The following is a 17,752-nucleotide window of genomic DNA, read 5'->3' as shown; positions in this document are numbered from 1 at the left end:
TCTTTACTGAATCATTGTGCGTAAAATGGTTTTCTGATTAGGAAGAATAAAAGTAAAAGCTTATGAAGAACAGACTATGACTTATAGTAACAGATGTGTGCGTGTACATAAATTTGAATTACTATGTATTGCATCACTGTTTAATAGTCTGTGTTTATTATTTTATGTGTATTTTGTGCAGTCCATTTCCTTGTGATGATTCCACATAAAATTTGTGTGTACATTTGGGCAGCATCCATACAACATTTATTGTCTATGTATTGATAAAGAAATAAAAAAATAAAGATTATACTTCATAATAAATAATGTATTTCACAAGGGTATAGATATTTATGAGAAAGATAAATTGCTACTGTATATTTAATAATTAAAAAACTGTGAATTTTTACTACTAGTTATACAGAAAGCAATTAATCTAAGTTGAATATTCTGAACTCTGGAATATTTAAGTACCACATTTTATGGACTATAAGACGCACTTGTCTCCAAAATTCGAGTGTATCTTATATTCAAAATTTATATAAAAATGTCCAGGGTCTGATTTAAAACTTCTGCCAGTCTTAAAAATGGCCATATATTTGATGACATGGTAAACCTATCTCCATGTGGAAACATTGGATTCAGTGCGCAGCAGCAGTGCACCAGTGTGACAAACATGAGTTGAAGGGATTCACAAGCTTGCTAATACTGTCCCCCTTCCACCCCGCCATCAAAAACTCAGAACACTGTCTAGCCTACAATGCATCATTCCAGTCTATGGTGCCAGTGAACTTGAACTGAAAGTGATTTGTGTTATTGATAACAGTACAATATTTTTGTTAGTAGCTAGTTTAGTAGTGGAAAAAATTAAAGGTATTCATATGACGAAAAATAAAAGGTATTCATATGATGTGGGCTATAAATTGAAAGTAATATGCTTATGCAGAAGAACTTGGAAACAGAGCTGCTGTGTGACATTTGGCCCCTCCACCAGTAGAAAACCCATTCGTGATTGGCAGGCTAGTAAAGAAGAACTGTAAAAAATGAGGTAGACTAAATGTGCAAATGGAGGACTGAAAGCAAAATGGTCAAAACCAGAAGATGATGATTTTCAGAGATTTTAAAGGTCACTTCGGTTTTATAAACAAAGATTTTTTTTAGTCTAGCTTTGGAATCTAATAATAAAAAATGGTAAAAATTCTATTCTCCTTAAAAAATTGCTTAAAAATTAAGGTGCATCTTATACTCCGTAGTGTATTATAGTCTGTAAAATAAATAAGTGATTGGCAATACATTTGAAATAGTATTTGTTTGGACTAGGTTTCCCAGGAATCAGATGTTTTATAAATTGCACACACTTACTATTGCCATTCAAGTCTCAAAGAAAAGTAGCCCTATGCCTTTTGTACACCTGTTAGTCAAGACTGGCCATAATAAATTATTAAGTATGGCAACACATTTGAAACCAATTTCTTACTACTTTGGTTTTCATTTTAATGTCCATTGGTATTTTGCTCTCATATCATATCACAGTCCTTACCCTGTTGCATATTTCTTACAGGACCACCACCCCAACTACAGCCACAAATTTCCCTTTGCAATGCTCACTCTCTCTACACACATAATATGTCCACCCTTCCCCATGATAGTGCTGTGATACTTTCCTTCCTTTGAACAAAAGCGCATTTCTTTCCCCACATTCCATCCATAGGTTACAAATTACTCCTGTCTTACTTTCTGCCTGCCTCTGTCACCCTGTTCATAATGGTGACCCAACAGCATCCTCCACCCACATCTGCAATTAAGGACTCCCAAAGATGCTACCAGCTTCAGTTTCTCCAGTCCTAAATTTATACTGATGATCCAGCCCCTCCTCTTCCTCCTCACTACTGTAGCTACTCTGCAACATTTTAGGGCACTCTTCCTCAATTTTTTATGCTTTTTCTTCTCAGGGTACCACTACCATCCAAATACATTTTGCCTCACTACAGTTTTTGTCAGTTTAGATTACTCTAAAATGTATGGCAGTGATTCTAACTTTCTTCCTTTCAATAGCTGTTCCCTTATGAACACCAGTCAATACTTTCCTGTCAGCACAGCTCTTGAATGGGTTTGTGGAACTGCGCTTTCATATGTAAATATTCTCCAGTTGTAAGTAGTGGGCATCTGCTTACTTACAGACATTATCCATTCACTAAATTCAGAATTTAACAGAATAAAATAACTTTCTTTCAGGTAAAGAATTCAAATTAAGTGACCCATTTGCTGACGAGTTACCAGGAAAAGGTTTTAGCCCATGTGAGGATACGTATCAGACTCCCCCTGCAGATGGTAGCAAACTGAAGGTGAATGTTGATCCAAAGAGCCTACGTTTGCAACTTCTTGAGCCATTTGATGCCTGGGATGGAAAGGACCTCACTGACTTGACGATATTAATTAAGGTGAAAAAGTAGTTTTTATACAGTCATTTGCATTCACGAGTGAAATGCATATTATGCTGCATCATAGTGGCATTAATGTTTCCATGTATCATACAGTCTTACTTAATCAATACTTTAGGTCAAATAAACTGTTCTTAAAAATAGTTTGATTGTTATCTTTTGTGATAATTTCAATTTTCTTTGTAAGTTTAATTTTTTCATAAGTAAAATTTCAGTACCCAAAGTAAGATGCATTTCAATTGCATAATGCAGAAGTTTCTAAATAACTACCATTTACAAACTATTTTATCAAAAAATCAGATTTAGAAATCCCTTAGTTGTTCCTTAAATAAAGACTCTTAACTGAACACCTCATGCAAAACTTTCTTTCAAAATAGTCAAGGTACAAACTGCTGCAGGAATAGGAATCTATCTGTGGAATATTAGTGTTATTTTCATGTGTGATGTAATACAACATATCTGACAAAGTATGCTGGCCACTTCTTGATTTGCGATGGTATTCACTATTACTACACAGTATTGGAAAAAAGGACAACTAATCTTGAAACTTGGAGTGATTTGGCAGTATTAAAGAAGAGTTAACAAAACTGCAAGCTACAGGTTGCAATAGTAATGTTAGGGTTAGCCCAGAAGACAGTATTACAGTCAAGTCCACAAATAAGTGAAAAGATTTTTTAGACAAGACAGATCTTATGGCTTCAGTCTACCTATCTCCAGTATTTTCAGTGGGTTGAAGACTGTGAATCGACACAGTCAGAAAACCCAAGAAATGCTTCTGAAGTCTTGACAGTACAGTTCTTAAGGTGAAAAGTAATGTCAGAAAGGAAAATATTAAGAGGGCCAGGAAAGTTGTGTTATATAGGAGAGCAAAATGGGAGGGGAATATTGGAATTGATATGGAACTTTTTGGAAACTGATTACAAGGTAACTAGTATTTTGAGACAAGTACTGAGCTTTGCAGTATCACCCTTGATTTATGCTTTCTGGAGAAATATCTGTTGTAGCAGAGGGTGCAGACAATGGTTAGATTGGAACCTCCATTATGCTATCGAGGACAGTATCGAGCAAGTTGCTCAAAATGCTCCTCATACTAGTATGAAGATTAGGTCATTTTTTGAGCATTATGATAAGCCTTGAATGAAGGATTGTATGGAACACGTTAATGCAGAATATGGGAAGTTAAAAGCTGAACTTGCAGACATGAGTGTGACTGTTGAATTGCCTCTCATGTGGTTGCATTATACAAGTCATGGTTTCTACCCATATGCTTCCAGTAAAATGGTTTCTACCCATATGCTTCTAGTAAGAGGCCACTGGCACAGATAATTTCCAGAAGCATCCATTCTGATCAAAGCAATATCCATTCTATCCCACTGATTTCCAGTGTGTTCCTTGACTTCTTTTTTTAGAGTAATTTATATGAAAGACAGAGCTACAGCTAAAAAACTACTGGCAGAACAAAGTACTGCAGCTTGATTAAAGAAAATACATTTAATGTCTTTCATTAAAGCAACAGAACAGCTGAAGGCAGTTTAATAAAAGGGACGAATTTCTAACAACCATACAGGAAGATGAAAGGACAAATGGAATGCCAGCACAGGTGTCATGCATAGCAGAACCACACATGGAAATCACTGAACACATACATCATAATGGATATAACCTAACACATGCCACAATAGAATAACTAAAAGAAAAAATGCTGTGGCTATATGCACAAAATGCTAGATATATAATAGCATTCTTTTTCATTTTTCATTGTGCCTGTATGCAACTGAGTGCAAGTGCTACAGTATTGTTTTTCATCTTTGTTCATAATACACAAGTTTCCTAATGGTGCTTGTGGTTATTTATATCCTCTTTCCACCTTTCTTGTCAGGTTACTAGTTTTATGGTACAGCAAATAATATAGATATACAAGATACAACTAGGTTTTCGCATATTAGGTATGTATACAAGATCTTCATTTTTACAGGTCAAGGGCAAGTGTACAACCGATCACATCTCTGCAGCAGGACCATGGTTGAAATATCGTGGTCATCTGGACAACATTTCTAACAATTTATTAATTGGGTAATTTCCTCATGAAACACTAGTTTTAACTTGTTATTATGGAGATAGGTTTCACCCCACAAAAGTTGAAAGATAAATGATCAGATATCAAAATTAAGAGGGTAGGGTGTTATAACAAGCTTGTGTACTTGGGAATGCCAGATGTGGCTGGCAGCCGTGTATGATTTTTTTTTTTTTTTTTTTTTTTTTTTTTTTTTTTTTTTTTTTTTTACATACTTACCCAGTGTTGTGTTCTTGCCTTAGGCTTCAGACAACAGAAGTCAGAAGCTTTCATGCGAATACCATATTTCCTATAGCACCCACTGACCTTTGCAATAGAAAGCTGAGAACCATAACTCTACAGATGAACCTTTCTGTTTTTAATTTCACTTAAAAACACTAGGAGGCAGAATTTCTGGCCAGTACATATCTTCTGGCAGCAAAAACCATAGCACTGCTGACAAAAATGCTTAAAGTAACTGTCAGGAGGGCCTCTCTCACTCTAGAGTCAAGTGACTTGCCTTCCCCCTGAAACTTTATCCAACCAACCCCCTTTCCTCATTGGAAAAGGATCACTGTTTTCTATTTTACACATTTCTATCAACAGCACGATTTTGGTCTTCTGATGTCAAGTAGGCTTACCGGAAAGCCAGTCTGTATCCTTGAATTTTTTCTGTTATATTTCTATTATCCTTTTTTTGAGAACTGTGATGTACATTGTAGCCTCTCTCTCTCTCTCTCTCTCTCTCTCTCTCTCTCTCTCACACACACACACGCACACACACACACACACACACACACACATTCCAACTTTGATAAAACATTGTGCACGTGTGTGTGAATCAAGGGCATTGTTGCCACTTATAATATGTCAATGATCTGTGTTTTATTACCATTCATTGTTTATTTTTGATGCTACTCTGAGGGTGGTTATTGTAGTGTAGAAGCCCAAGATGACCGGAGGTTGGAGCAGAGGACGCTGCTAGGCACAGAAAATGAGGACACATCATGCCAGCCATCACACTGCCAAGTAAATTTTTACATCAGACAATGTGTCTGGACTGCCAGAATGGTTACTGCAGGTGACCTACTGCTAGCTATGACACCTGGCCACATCCAGGAACACACCAGTACTTTACCAAATATGGTCACAATGACAGGCTTCGGCGCGACACACTAATGATGCCAATATTTCACAGCCAGTAGGCTACATCACATTTAAGCCCAATCCCACCATTTTCATCATTTGTCATTTTTCAGCTGCCATGTACAGTGATGTGGGGTCAGTCCGTGACACTCCGCCCCATGCAGACAACAAAGCTGCTTTTACTGGCCTTCAAACTGCTGCCTGTTGCCTGAGTGCCTGCTTAGGGAGCCACAGTCTGCACCACCACCAGCTGAGGGGATCAGACGAGGAGTTCCGGCCTGCCCTACCCTCCAGTGTTTGAAGTGTGACTCAGCTAGAGTCCTCTTAGCTGCCACCTGCTGTGTTCATCTCTCCTATTATTGGTGTCAGTATGCTGCTGAGATTGAAGATAAATGATGTGTGAGGTCCAACGACATCATCCCCTGTTTTAAGAATTCTTTTGGGATCTGTTTCATTGTCTCCTACCCTTTCCTACTTTCCAGAGTCATACTTAACCAAAGACACAAAAAGGAAACCAAGCACAAAGTGTAACTGAACAGGACATCTAGAGTAAATATGCCTAGTTTGGTGGAGACTGTGACTGAAAAAGTGTTGTGTAAGTAACTGTAAATAATAGGGTTTGTGTTCCAGTCTTCCCAAATCTGGGGACCAGATTTCCTTAGGAGGGAGGAAAATGTATTAGCCCAAGACTCAGAATAAAGGTTGCAGCAGGAGCCAGAGGGCATAGGAAATTTAAGACACATTACACCAGCCAATGCCCTGTCAAGTAAGCTGTTGCATCATATTTAATCCTGATCCCACTATCATTTGTCATTTGTCAGCCATCGTGGACTGTGATATATGGTTGGTCCATGATGCTCAGCCCCACACAGATGATACACCTGCCTCTGCCACTTCCAGGCCTAAAAGCCCTGCACATCACATGAATGCCTCCTTGTTCCTGCTCTGCCCTCACCTGTGACACAACACAGGTCTCCTGCATTGTAGGGTTCAAAGCACGATGTAGCCAGAGTCCTCCTTGCTGCTGCCTGCCATGATGCAAGCCAGCAACAGGGCTTCTCCACGATGCAGCAATAGTAGCTACCAACACACCTAGTCCAGTGGAAACAACTGCTATCCATTGTATACGTTTTTAATAAAACATCATTGTAATTCATCTATGCCCTCCTCAGTTGGACTTCCTGATTCACTAGCAGCACCCCTCAGCCTGCTACCTGCTATGCCTGTGCCTTCTACAGTAGAAATAACATTGTGATAACAGTGTGCAGTTACAGAAGAAGACAGAATGTAAGGGATAAGAGAACTGATATTTCTCTCAATCCACTTTGACCGCTCCTCAGTGTGGCATCCACAAGCAACTTATGTTATGAGTGCTCAAGAAAGAAAGATAAAAATTGATAGCCATGTTTGATTTTAAACTGGAAGGTGTCTTCAAGGTACAAAATATAAAAGCAATATCAGCAGTCAAAAAAATGTTGAAGTTCCTGTTGAGGTTCAAAATAAAAACTTATTGAGAACAACAATATTTAAAGTCACTAGCAAATAAGCACCCTTCTTTGCACTGTTGGAATTTTAGACTGTTGCTGAACATCTCTGAAACAATATCCACAGGATGAGGCTGCTGAGATAGGAAAACCCATGCACTGAGGTGCAGTTTTTTCTTACTTATAGCAGACAATGTTCTAAATTCTCTGAGATATTGAATTAATGTTTAGCATTTATATTTTTAGATGTCTCTTCTCATTAACTGTGACACCAAGATTGTTTTTTAATGGAACTGTAAAGTTTTTCCCTGTAAAATGGACAGAGCCTTCAAGAAGGACTTCAGTGATATAGCATTTTGGGACTTGTAATGTAATAGATTGGGACTCACCAACTGTAGTACATCTCTTTAGTATACAGCCTTATACACTGTAACTTCATTACATGAACATATATTTGAGTTTATGTCATGATTTTTAATGTACACTTCTCATTGTTTAACGAACCGGGGAATAATAAATAACCTACAAAATAAAATATGTTAATAGAATTTTGTAAGATGAGAGAACACTGTGACTATGTAAAGAAAAGTAACATTTACAGTATTCAGTATGCACTGGAGTGCAACTGCTTGAATAAAATGATAAAGTTTTGAGGTTTTAATCAGTGCTGTTGTAGGTAACTAGGATGGTAAATGGTTTTGGTGGAATCTTACATATCTGTGTACTGATTGTTAAAGGGAACTGTTTTACAAAAAAACACTTTCTGCTTTACAAAACATCTTACTTAAAATCTGTTATTCATTCCTGGTGATATTGTTTTCGCATTTAAATTAATTTGAAGAAACTTGTTTTTGTTGTAAATCATGAAAAATTGGAACTGTAACAATATAAGGGTATTGCCTATCCAGAATAGCTGTATGGCATGTATTATACCACATTTAAAATTACTTTGTGACTGGTGTTTCAGTGAGTCGAATGGTAGGGGCCTGCTGCCAGCCCATCACAGTTCTTTCTTGAGCACCACATACTCACTGTGTTACCTGTTATGTAAGTATGTGCAGTGTCTTGTCAAGCACACCTGGCTGCGTGTGGCAGTACTGCCCCTCCCCCTCCCTCACAAATGCAATCTGTCGGTCACAAAGTAATTTTAATCTGAGTGCACTGCTCAAGATCAATGTTTTGCACAGTTTAGATGACAGTCACAACAATAAACATGTGAAACTTGTTGGAGTTACAGATTATTCTTACATTTGGTACAGTAGGACCAATGTTTGGTGTCCACCCCAAGTTATGTCACCGAAGTTTTCTTCATAGTGTCTTTCCAGAGCAACACTAAAAGTAAATGTTCCTACTTAAACAAAACAAACCTGGTGTGTTATTTTGACAACTATAAATACTAAAAATTTACTTGTGTACATTAGAAAAATTTCCGCATTGTCTCCTATAACTTAGCAGTAAACACACATCAATGTGTTTACTGACTCTGGATATATTTTGGGTGACCTATCATTGTTGCTTTATCCTATGTATTATTTTTCTTTATTAAATATTTTTGGGGCTTTTGTGGAAATGCGGATGTAGCAAAATAATTGTATTTGTTTTAGTGTGATTCATGAAACATTTTCAAATAATATAAACAATAAAACACATCAGAAACCTATTATTACTCAATACATATTCATTTTATACATGAACATGTAATATGTTCAACATGCTTTACAGTGTGTAATTGTCTGCACAATCTAAAGATGTCACACAAATTATTAGATATTTTTGCTTCATGAGTCAGCTTTGTTCTCATAGCTGTTTACCCTTTTACTTGATGGTTTTTGATAAGCAGTGACATTGTTTTATGAGATGAACATAGAGGAGTTGTTCATTAACTTGTAACAAACATAAAGATACTTCCTCCTTGTAGATTTTATAGATTGATCATGGACTTATTTGTTGGGTGGAAGAGAAATAGAAATTTAAAATAAATGTGACCATGAAAAAACCTAAGGGGAATATAATGGTCTGAGAACAGATAACACTCACAGCATAGAGGAAGTACAACAAAAGTTGATCACATGAACAAGGACTTGCAGACTCTAGCTCATCTTTTAAATTTATATTAATTCTACATCTGCAGAATAAGAAAGAATACAGTCAGGCTGTAGAGTTAGAATGATAAGTTAGAACAATTACGTTTTTGTTAAGAGATGATATGAAGGTTATAAACTTTGCATCCTTCTGAGCAGATGCTGTTGAAACATACTTATGTTTGCAAATCAAATGTTGTCTGGTAACAGGCACAAGGTACCTTGCTTAAAAAGTAAAATGAAATTTAGTTGCATAATATCATGAATCTTTGCAGATGCAGAGCAGTGGGTTAGTTTTTATATAATGTAATGTTTAATTTAATTTCATGTAAAACATTCATAACTTTTTGTTCATAAATTTGAGATAAAAAAAGGAAGATAAAGCAAAGACCAATAACTTATTGTACTTTATACTTAAGTTTTCTAATGTTAACCATTTATTGCCTTTTTAAAAAATAAAACAAATGCCCAACAGTGCTGTCTCCAGAATGAATCTTTCACTCTGCAATGGTGTTTGAGCTTTTTTGAAACTTGCTCCAGGTTAGAACTGTGTGCTGGACCAGACCTCAAACCCAGCAATAGAACTTCTTTGGAGTTTGAAAAATAGGAAAGAAGTATTGGTGGAAGTAAAGCAGTGAGATTGGGTTCATGAGCCATGCCTCTACAACTTAGTAGTGAGAGAATTGTCCACAAAATGGAGGTTCTCCATCTGAATCCTGGTCCAGCACATAGTTTTAATCTACTAGGAACTTTCCAAAATGGTGCGTGTTTAACATTTCTATCAGACTGCAATCTAAACACTAAATTACCTAGGGCAGTACAAGTTAAAAAAAAGAGATAGTCAATTTTAAGGAAGGAAGGCTGTAGTAGGTAGAGTGAGTAGAAAACGGAAAAAAGAAAAAGCATTAATAAATTATGAAAATTACAATGATAAATTTGAGACAGATGTAATGTAAAAGAACCTACGAGTACATCTCATATAATTAGATGAATTGACTGATGGTGTTATTTATAAGCTATTGATTGTTTCTGAAATTTCAGAGCTGTGAATGCTGAGAATGGGGAAATGAACAAAGTGAAAAACCAACTTACTGGCGAATGGGGACCTGTCCCAGATGTTGCGAGAGCCTACAAAGCTAAGAGTGTCAGATGGGTAGCTGTTGGAGATGAAAACTATGGTAACTAATTTACTTGAATATTGGTCTCCACAATACTAAGAGACAATGGACATTTATATTAACAGTTTTTTGAGCAAGTTCAGTATTTCAGGTCTAACAGTGTCTTCTCTTTAGATATAAATGTTTCTGTCTTATATTTGAGAAGGAAAGTTGCTATTCACCATATAGCGGAGATGCTGAGTCGCGATAGGTACAACAAAAAGATTCACACAATTAAAGCTTTCGGTCACAGCAGCACCAGTGCAGGATGGGAGTGGTGACTGTGTGGGGGTAAGGACGAGGCGTGGCGGGGAGGGGGAGGGATAGTATGGTGGGAGTGGCGGGCAGTGAAGTGTTGCAGTTTAGACGGAGGGCAGGAGAGAAGGTGCAGCGGGGGGAGGGGGTAAGTAGCGGAAAGGAGAGAAATAAAAGAAATAAAAAGAATTTAAAAGACTGGGTGTGGCGGGGATATGACGGCTGTGTAGTGCTGGAATGGGAACAGGGAGGAGGCTGGATGGGTGGGGACAGTGACTAATGAAGGTTGAGGCTAAGGGGGTAACGGGAGTGTAGGATGTATTGCAGGGAAAGTTCCCATCTGTGCAATTCAGAAAAGGTGGTGTTGGTGGGAAGGATCCATATGGCACAGGCTGTGAAGCAGTCAGCTTAGCTTAGCTTAGCTGTGAAACCAGTCATGTGATTTACAAGCTAAGCTGCAACCTCTGTGTTGCATTCTATGTAGGCATGACAACCAACAAGCTATCTGTCCACATAAAAGGCCACTGACAAACTGTGGCCAAAAAACAAGTGGACCGCCCTGTTACTGAAGACGCTGCCAAACATGAGTCTCAATGACTGCTTCACAGCCTGTGCCATATGGATCCTTCCCACCAACACCAGCTTTTCTGAATTGCACAGGTGGGAACTTTCCCTGCAATACATCCTACGTTCCCGTTACCCTCCTGACCTCAACCTTCGTTAGTCACTGTCCTCACCCATCCAGCCTCCTCCCTGTTCCCATTCCAGCACTACACAGCCGTCATTTCCCCGCCACACCCAGTCTTTTAAACTCTTTTTATTTCTTGTATTTCTCTCCTTTCCACTACTTACCCCCTCCCCCCTCTGCACTTTCTCTCCTGCCCTCCGTCTAAACTGCAACACTTCACTGTCCGCCACTCCCACCATACTATCCCTCCCCCTCCCCGTCACAGCCTGCTCCTTACCCCCACACAGTTGCCACTCCCGTCATGCACTGGTGCTGCTGTTCGCAGCGTGGTTTCAGCTCTCTGAGACTGCAGATGTGTGTGCAAGTTGCGTTTACATGAGTGTGTGTGTGTGTGTGTGTGTGTGTGTGTGTGTGTGTGTGTGTGTGTCTACCGCTGACAAAGGCCTTAATGGCAGAAAGCTATAATTGTGTGAATCTTTTTGTAGTGCCTATCGCGACTCAGCATCTCCGCTATATGGTGAGTAGTAACTTTCCTTCTCTGGTATTGTAACATTCCATCCTGGATTTTCCATTGTTTGATTTCTGCCTTATATTTGGTTGATTTCTTTTCTGATTAATCTCTTTAACTTCAGTCACCTCTGCACTACTTTCAAATTATTTTATCAAGGTCTGCTGTGACAGGAAAAACTCTTCAACAAATTTACACAAAGTTTTCTGACTCCCAATTATTGATCCTTCCTCTTATCTATTTTAATCCTCAAGAACAGTCTCAAGTGTCCTAAATATTTTATTTTAGTTTACTTCTTAAAGCTAATTTGAATTATTCAATTTTCATTTTATCATTTTGTAAAAAGATAATACCATCTACACATATCAAAACATAAACCTTAGTGTTTTGAGTTCCTGAACTGCATAGATACTCATCAGTGCTGACAAGAAACTAATTCTAGCTTTATAACTAGTAATGTTGCCTACATAATCACATTTTTCTTTAAAAAGCCTCTGTAGTGTGAATATACTAAGTGAGGTGGTACAGTGGTTAGCACAATGGACTTACATTCAGCAGGATGATGGTTCAAATTGGCATCCAGCCACCCGGACTTAGGTTTCTCATGGTAATGAAATGAGCGTATGGCATCGTAGGCTGGGAGGCCCCATTCGAGGAAGTTCGGCCGCCAAGTGCAAGTCTTATTTCAGTCAACGCCACATTGGGCGACTTGTGCACCGATGATGAGGACGAAATAATGATGAGGACAACGCAACACCCAGTCCACGACTGGAGAAAATCTCCAACCTGGCCAAGAATAAAACCTGGGCCCGCTGCACGGGAGGCAAGCATGTTACCACCCAGCTAAACAGGCAGACTAGGTTTCCCATAATTCCCTAAACTACTTAAGGCAAAAGCCAAGATGGTTTCTTTTGAAAGGGTATGGCTGATTTCTTTTCCTAACCTTTGCCATTCCAAGCTTATGCTCCGTCTCTAGTGACCTGGTTGTCGATGGGGCATTAAACTTAATCCTCCTTTCTCAGTGTCAATAGCTTTGTTTATATGTAATATACATACTGTCTAGGTCTTGTTTCCATTTATTACTTGCATCTCTTCTGCTACTGCATGAAGCCATGATTCTTTATTCAAGTTCAAGCTTTAGATCAGTTTTAACGATTTCAGCTGTTTCTCAACACCACTGACACTAACACTTACTTCATTCAGCCTTTCAGTGATACAAGGAGTAAATTGGGGCAACTCACCTGGGGTTTCCTTTGCAAAGGAACATTTGAACAGGGAGTTAAGCATTTCAGTTTTTGCTTTGTTATCCTCAATTTCAGTTCGTGGCTCATTTGCTAGGGATTGGACACTAACTTTTGTGCCACTAACAGCTTTTACATATGACCAGAATTTCTATGGGTTCTGTGAAAGATCACTTGACAATATTCTGCTACAGCTGTCACTGAAGGCATCACACATTGCTCTCTTGATAGCGAAATGTGTTTCATTCAGCATCTCCTAGCTATAGCCCCACACACTGTTTTATGCCTATTATGCATAATCTCTATTTCCTTAGGTGTTCCTTTCCAGTGACTGTATACCATGGAGGCTCCCTTCCATTACGAACTGTTATACTAGGTACATGTCTATCCAGCGCATGGTCAACCTTCTTTTAAACTTGAGCCAGAGTTCCTCTACATGCTCCTAACCTGTGCTGAAAGTTTCAAATTCCTCAGTGAGATATGACACTACAGATTTTTTTATCTAGTTTACTGAACATGTATATCTTTCCGCTTGTTTTAGTTGTCTTTTGTACTTTGGTAATCATTGTTGATCATTGTTGCCACAACTGCATCATGGTCACTAATACCAGTTCCAATGCAGACGTCCTCAAAGCGGTCAGATCTATTTGTTGCCATTAGATCCAATATATCTGCTTCATGAATGGGGTTCCTAACTATTTGTTCTAGATAGTTTTTAGAGTTTCACAGGATGTCTTTTTGTGTCCACCACAAACAAAACTGTAATTTTCCCAATTACTGTTTGGATGATTGAAGTCTCCACCAATGATTATAGTATGATTGAGGAACTTAACATACAAATGCACTGAGGTTTTCTCTTACATTTTCCATTACATCAGGAGGTGAAACTGGTGGGCAACAAAAGGATACAATTATCATTTTATGCCCATTCCCAATACAGAGTCTTGCCGAAACAATCTCACACACAACTTCAATTTCTACTTATACACTTACATTTTCCCCAAGAATCTCAGTGCTATCAATTTCAGGTTTCAATCAGCTTTCTGTACCTAGCTTCACTACTTTTCATGAGCACTTCAAACTCTGGTACTTTGTTGCAAATGCTTTGGCAGTTTACCATTAGGATTTTAATACTCCCATCTGTGGGAGGCACTTCTTTTGATCTTACACTGATACTTCTGGACTGGATGGAGAGTTGCCTAATCTAAAAAAAAAAAAAAACCTTGTGTGCACCCCATATACAGTCAGTACCTGAGCAGCAGCCTCTGATGTGTAGTGCACACCTGACCTATTTAGGAGGACCTACAGTTCTCAACCCCATGCCGCAAGTCTGGGAAGTCACAGCCTAGCTTGTCACAGAACCCACCAAGTCTCTGGTCCAGTCTTTCCACTCGACTCAGAACCAAAGGACCACGATCAGTTCTGGGGACAATGCTGAAAATTGTAAACTTTGTTGAAACTCCATGCACAACGCTTGTCTTCTCAACCTTCTCTGCCAGTCACTGGAATGATCCAAGAATGACCTTGGAGCCCAGACGACAGGTATTATTTGTTCTACTGTGCACCACAATCTGCAATTGGTTGCATCATGTTCCCTCAATGACTGTTGGAATAGCCTCTTCAACAAGTTGAATGAGGCCCCCAGGCATACACACTGAGTGCACCCGATGCCCTTTCTTGTCCCTTGCTGCTATTTCCCTAAGAGGTACCATCATTCGCCATACTTTGAACTGCTGACAATTAATAGACTCCTATCCTTTTGCGTTTGCCTCCTGACACTGGACAAAACAGGGTTCCCCAAAACAGGTGAAGTGAGTCCCACTGGCTCAGTCTCAGAAAAAAACAGCACCTCAAACTTGTTCATTAAGGGGATCGGTACAACATCCAGTGTCTTCCCTGGTCCCTGTCCACCATCTATAGGATGCCTAGATCTACCATTGGCATGCCACTTGCAGTCAAGTGGACATGACAGATCCTGTACTTCCTGAAGAGGAGACAGGATCCAAAGGAAAGGACAGTACTTGAGATACCTCTGATACAGGTATCACAGGTACACAACTCTTGGGAGCTCTTCCAACAGACCGATTCGCAGCTGCTGCTAATCGTTTGGCAGTAGTCTGGGCGATTTCTGCCTGCTTACAAACTTCAACCAACTCATCCTGTATTAGAGAACAGCATTAACAATGAGGCTGTATTTTGGCTGGTGCATCGTGTTACAAGGCTGTGAAAAAATAACTTTAAATTAAGCCCTGATTATCTTTTAATCTGTTGGCCTAAGAAGTTACTAATTCGCTATAATAATTGAAACATATGCACGAAAAGAGATTTCTATTAAGGCAGCGCAAAAATCTGTGGTAAAAATTACCAGCTTCCTGAAACGTTTTGATGTCAATTATATTTGTTAGCAAACTCGAAAACAGAGTTAATTTGTGATACATACAGATAATATGTAGGGCTACTCCTCTTCGAGGGAAAACTAGATGCAATGCAGTATGTGAGTTAGAAAATCTGCTACGCTTACTAAATCACAAACGCCGATTTGCTACAAATTGCTCGTAGATTGTGCAAAGCATAATGGTAGCTTTCGAAAATTCTCAAAAACGCACGCTTATTTGCGTTGATATACAATGAAATTCCGGGGTGATATGTTCATGGACTGAACTGTGAACCACAAACGCTGATTTTCTACGAAATAAATCACGGAGCGCATCCAAAACACTCGTACCGCTAACTTATGAAAATAGGTTTGTAACCGACCGAAAGTTCTCAAACTAATCTATTTTTCACGTAATTGTGTAATGAAATTAGAGAACGATTGTTTTGAACGAGGATAGGCCTACTGTTCACAAAAATTTTAACAGAGCAGAATGTAGTTTACGCCTACAATTAATGATAACAGTACTAGTTCACCGCGGCATTCGCTAATGTTCAAAATTTCACAATTTAACACTATTAAACGAGTATTGATACAATTAATGAATGATTACGCAGAAGCGACACGAACAATCAAATATGCCAACCAAGAACTTCAAATCAGTACACGATCTTGTGCACGCGGTCTCACACAAGAGAAAATTTCTGAGTAGGCTGTTATATATAAATAAAAGTGCGTATTGCACCGATTTTTCACTTAGCTGATTCTGTGCTCCCTGCTACACTGTCGTGCCGAAGAAGAACACGGTAGCGTAAGTTTATCTCGATGAAAATCGCTAAAATCTGTGCTAATTCGTTCTCACTATAATAAATAGTCCAACTTTTATCAAAGACTCAGAGAGAAAGTTAGTAATAATATCTACTGAGTACTTAAATGTGAATTGACTTTTATCTGTGCTAATTGTTTACGATACATAGTTCTCTAAATTTCGATCTAAAAATGTTTTGCTATCTAAATTCTGCTTATAAGACTTGTAACCATATTTTACAGTAACAAATCTTGTGTTCAAGGTGTCACAGATTTGTAACTTTCAATTATGATTTCAGTTATGCATCAATGCTGTGAGATATGCTTATTGTTGTTTGTTATTTATACTGCACCGGCAGGATCCACCAGCGCAGTTTAGTGCGTGTTGGACTGAGTTAGACATGGGCAAATTGAACACACAACTGTTTCGAAACAAATGAGACAGTACAATATAATGTTTCGAAACAGTTTGTATATATATATATATATATATATATATATATATATATATATATATATATATATATTGAGTGTCTACTGTATAAATATTGTCATATAAACACAAACGAGGTGCGAGAGCGCCAATCACATCGCAGAAAGTATGAAAATCTCACTTAGGTGTCTTGGTAGTTTTCGAGTTTTCCTGCAGCAAATGTGCTGCTTTCATATCGTGTGACTTGCATATTTTCTAACTGGCTGATGTCAGAGTTTGTATGTTTGATACAACAGACTTTGCCAAACACGTTTCCCTGTATTCTAGTGCCTAATTTTAATAGGTTCTATGAATGATGATTTGTATGTGCTCTTGAAAGGCATATAATGGAATATAATTTATTGGTATAGTATTCTGGGAAGCGAGGCACTGAATTAACATTAATGATTGTGCCACTCACACTTTTCTTAATCACAGTTAAATTTTCCATTGTTTTTGGTGTGTTTCCTTGAGGTATAAAATCCAGACTAAAATTTAAAGCAATTCATACAGTATAATGCCTTTGTGATACCTATATAATGGCAGATCTGGCTCTACACCACTTACAGTTCTTGTTAAGGAAGTTTGGCCGATGTAAGGATAGACAGAGTTCTCTCAAGCACCCACAGCAAGCAAATATATTATATATATTAACTGCTTATTACAAACTTCCCCAGGAAATAAGAGGTAAAGTTAAACTGCTATTGAAATGCAAATTTTTATCATAGTATCTGAAAGCCAAAAACAAAAGTATCAAAGTACCGTTATTAATTTGCCTGAGAATTATCTATAGTACACAAGTGTGCAATAACCAAACATAGCATAGTTACAACACACACACACATATACATACATAAATCAGATAATTATTGTCGAACACATAAATAAATAAACATACTCAAAAAATTGAACTCACTGAATGGTGAGCAAAAACGTGTCTTCTGCATACAACAAATCTGAGAAAGATGTTCTTGTAAGGTAGCTACATGTAAGATTTAGTGGACTAAACAAAAAACAGTCAGATATTCAGTGCACATTGGCCAGAGAAGAACAAAATCGTCTGAAA

General features: G+C 38.2%; 1 protein-coding gene across 1 annotated transcript in view; it reads left to right on the top strand.

The window, feature by feature from the left end:
- The window catches only part of LOC124776460 (aconitate hydratase, mitochondrial-like), a 161,283-nt gene that overhangs the window by 122,720 nt on the left and 20,811 nt on the right, over positions 1-17,752 (top strand). The window contains exons 11-13 of the mRNA XM_047251469.1: positions 2,215-2,420; positions 4,396-4,493; positions 10,226-10,362. Coding sequence (XP_047107425.1) covers positions 2,215-2,420; positions 4,396-4,493; positions 10,226-10,362 — 441 coding nt within the window. The remainder of the gene's footprint in view (positions 1-2,214; positions 2,421-4,395; positions 4,494-10,225; positions 10,363-17,752) is intronic.

Source organism: Schistocerca piceifrons, chromosome 2 (assembly GCF_021461385.2).
Source record: "Schistocerca piceifrons isolate TAMUIC-IGC-003096 chromosome 2, iqSchPice1.1, whole genome shotgun sequence".
Taxonomy (NCBI): domain Eukaryota; kingdom Metazoa; phylum Arthropoda; class Insecta; order Orthoptera; family Acrididae; genus Schistocerca; species Schistocerca piceifrons.
Note: the sequence above shows the minus strand (reverse complement) of the source record. Positions and strands in the feature narration are given on the sequence as shown.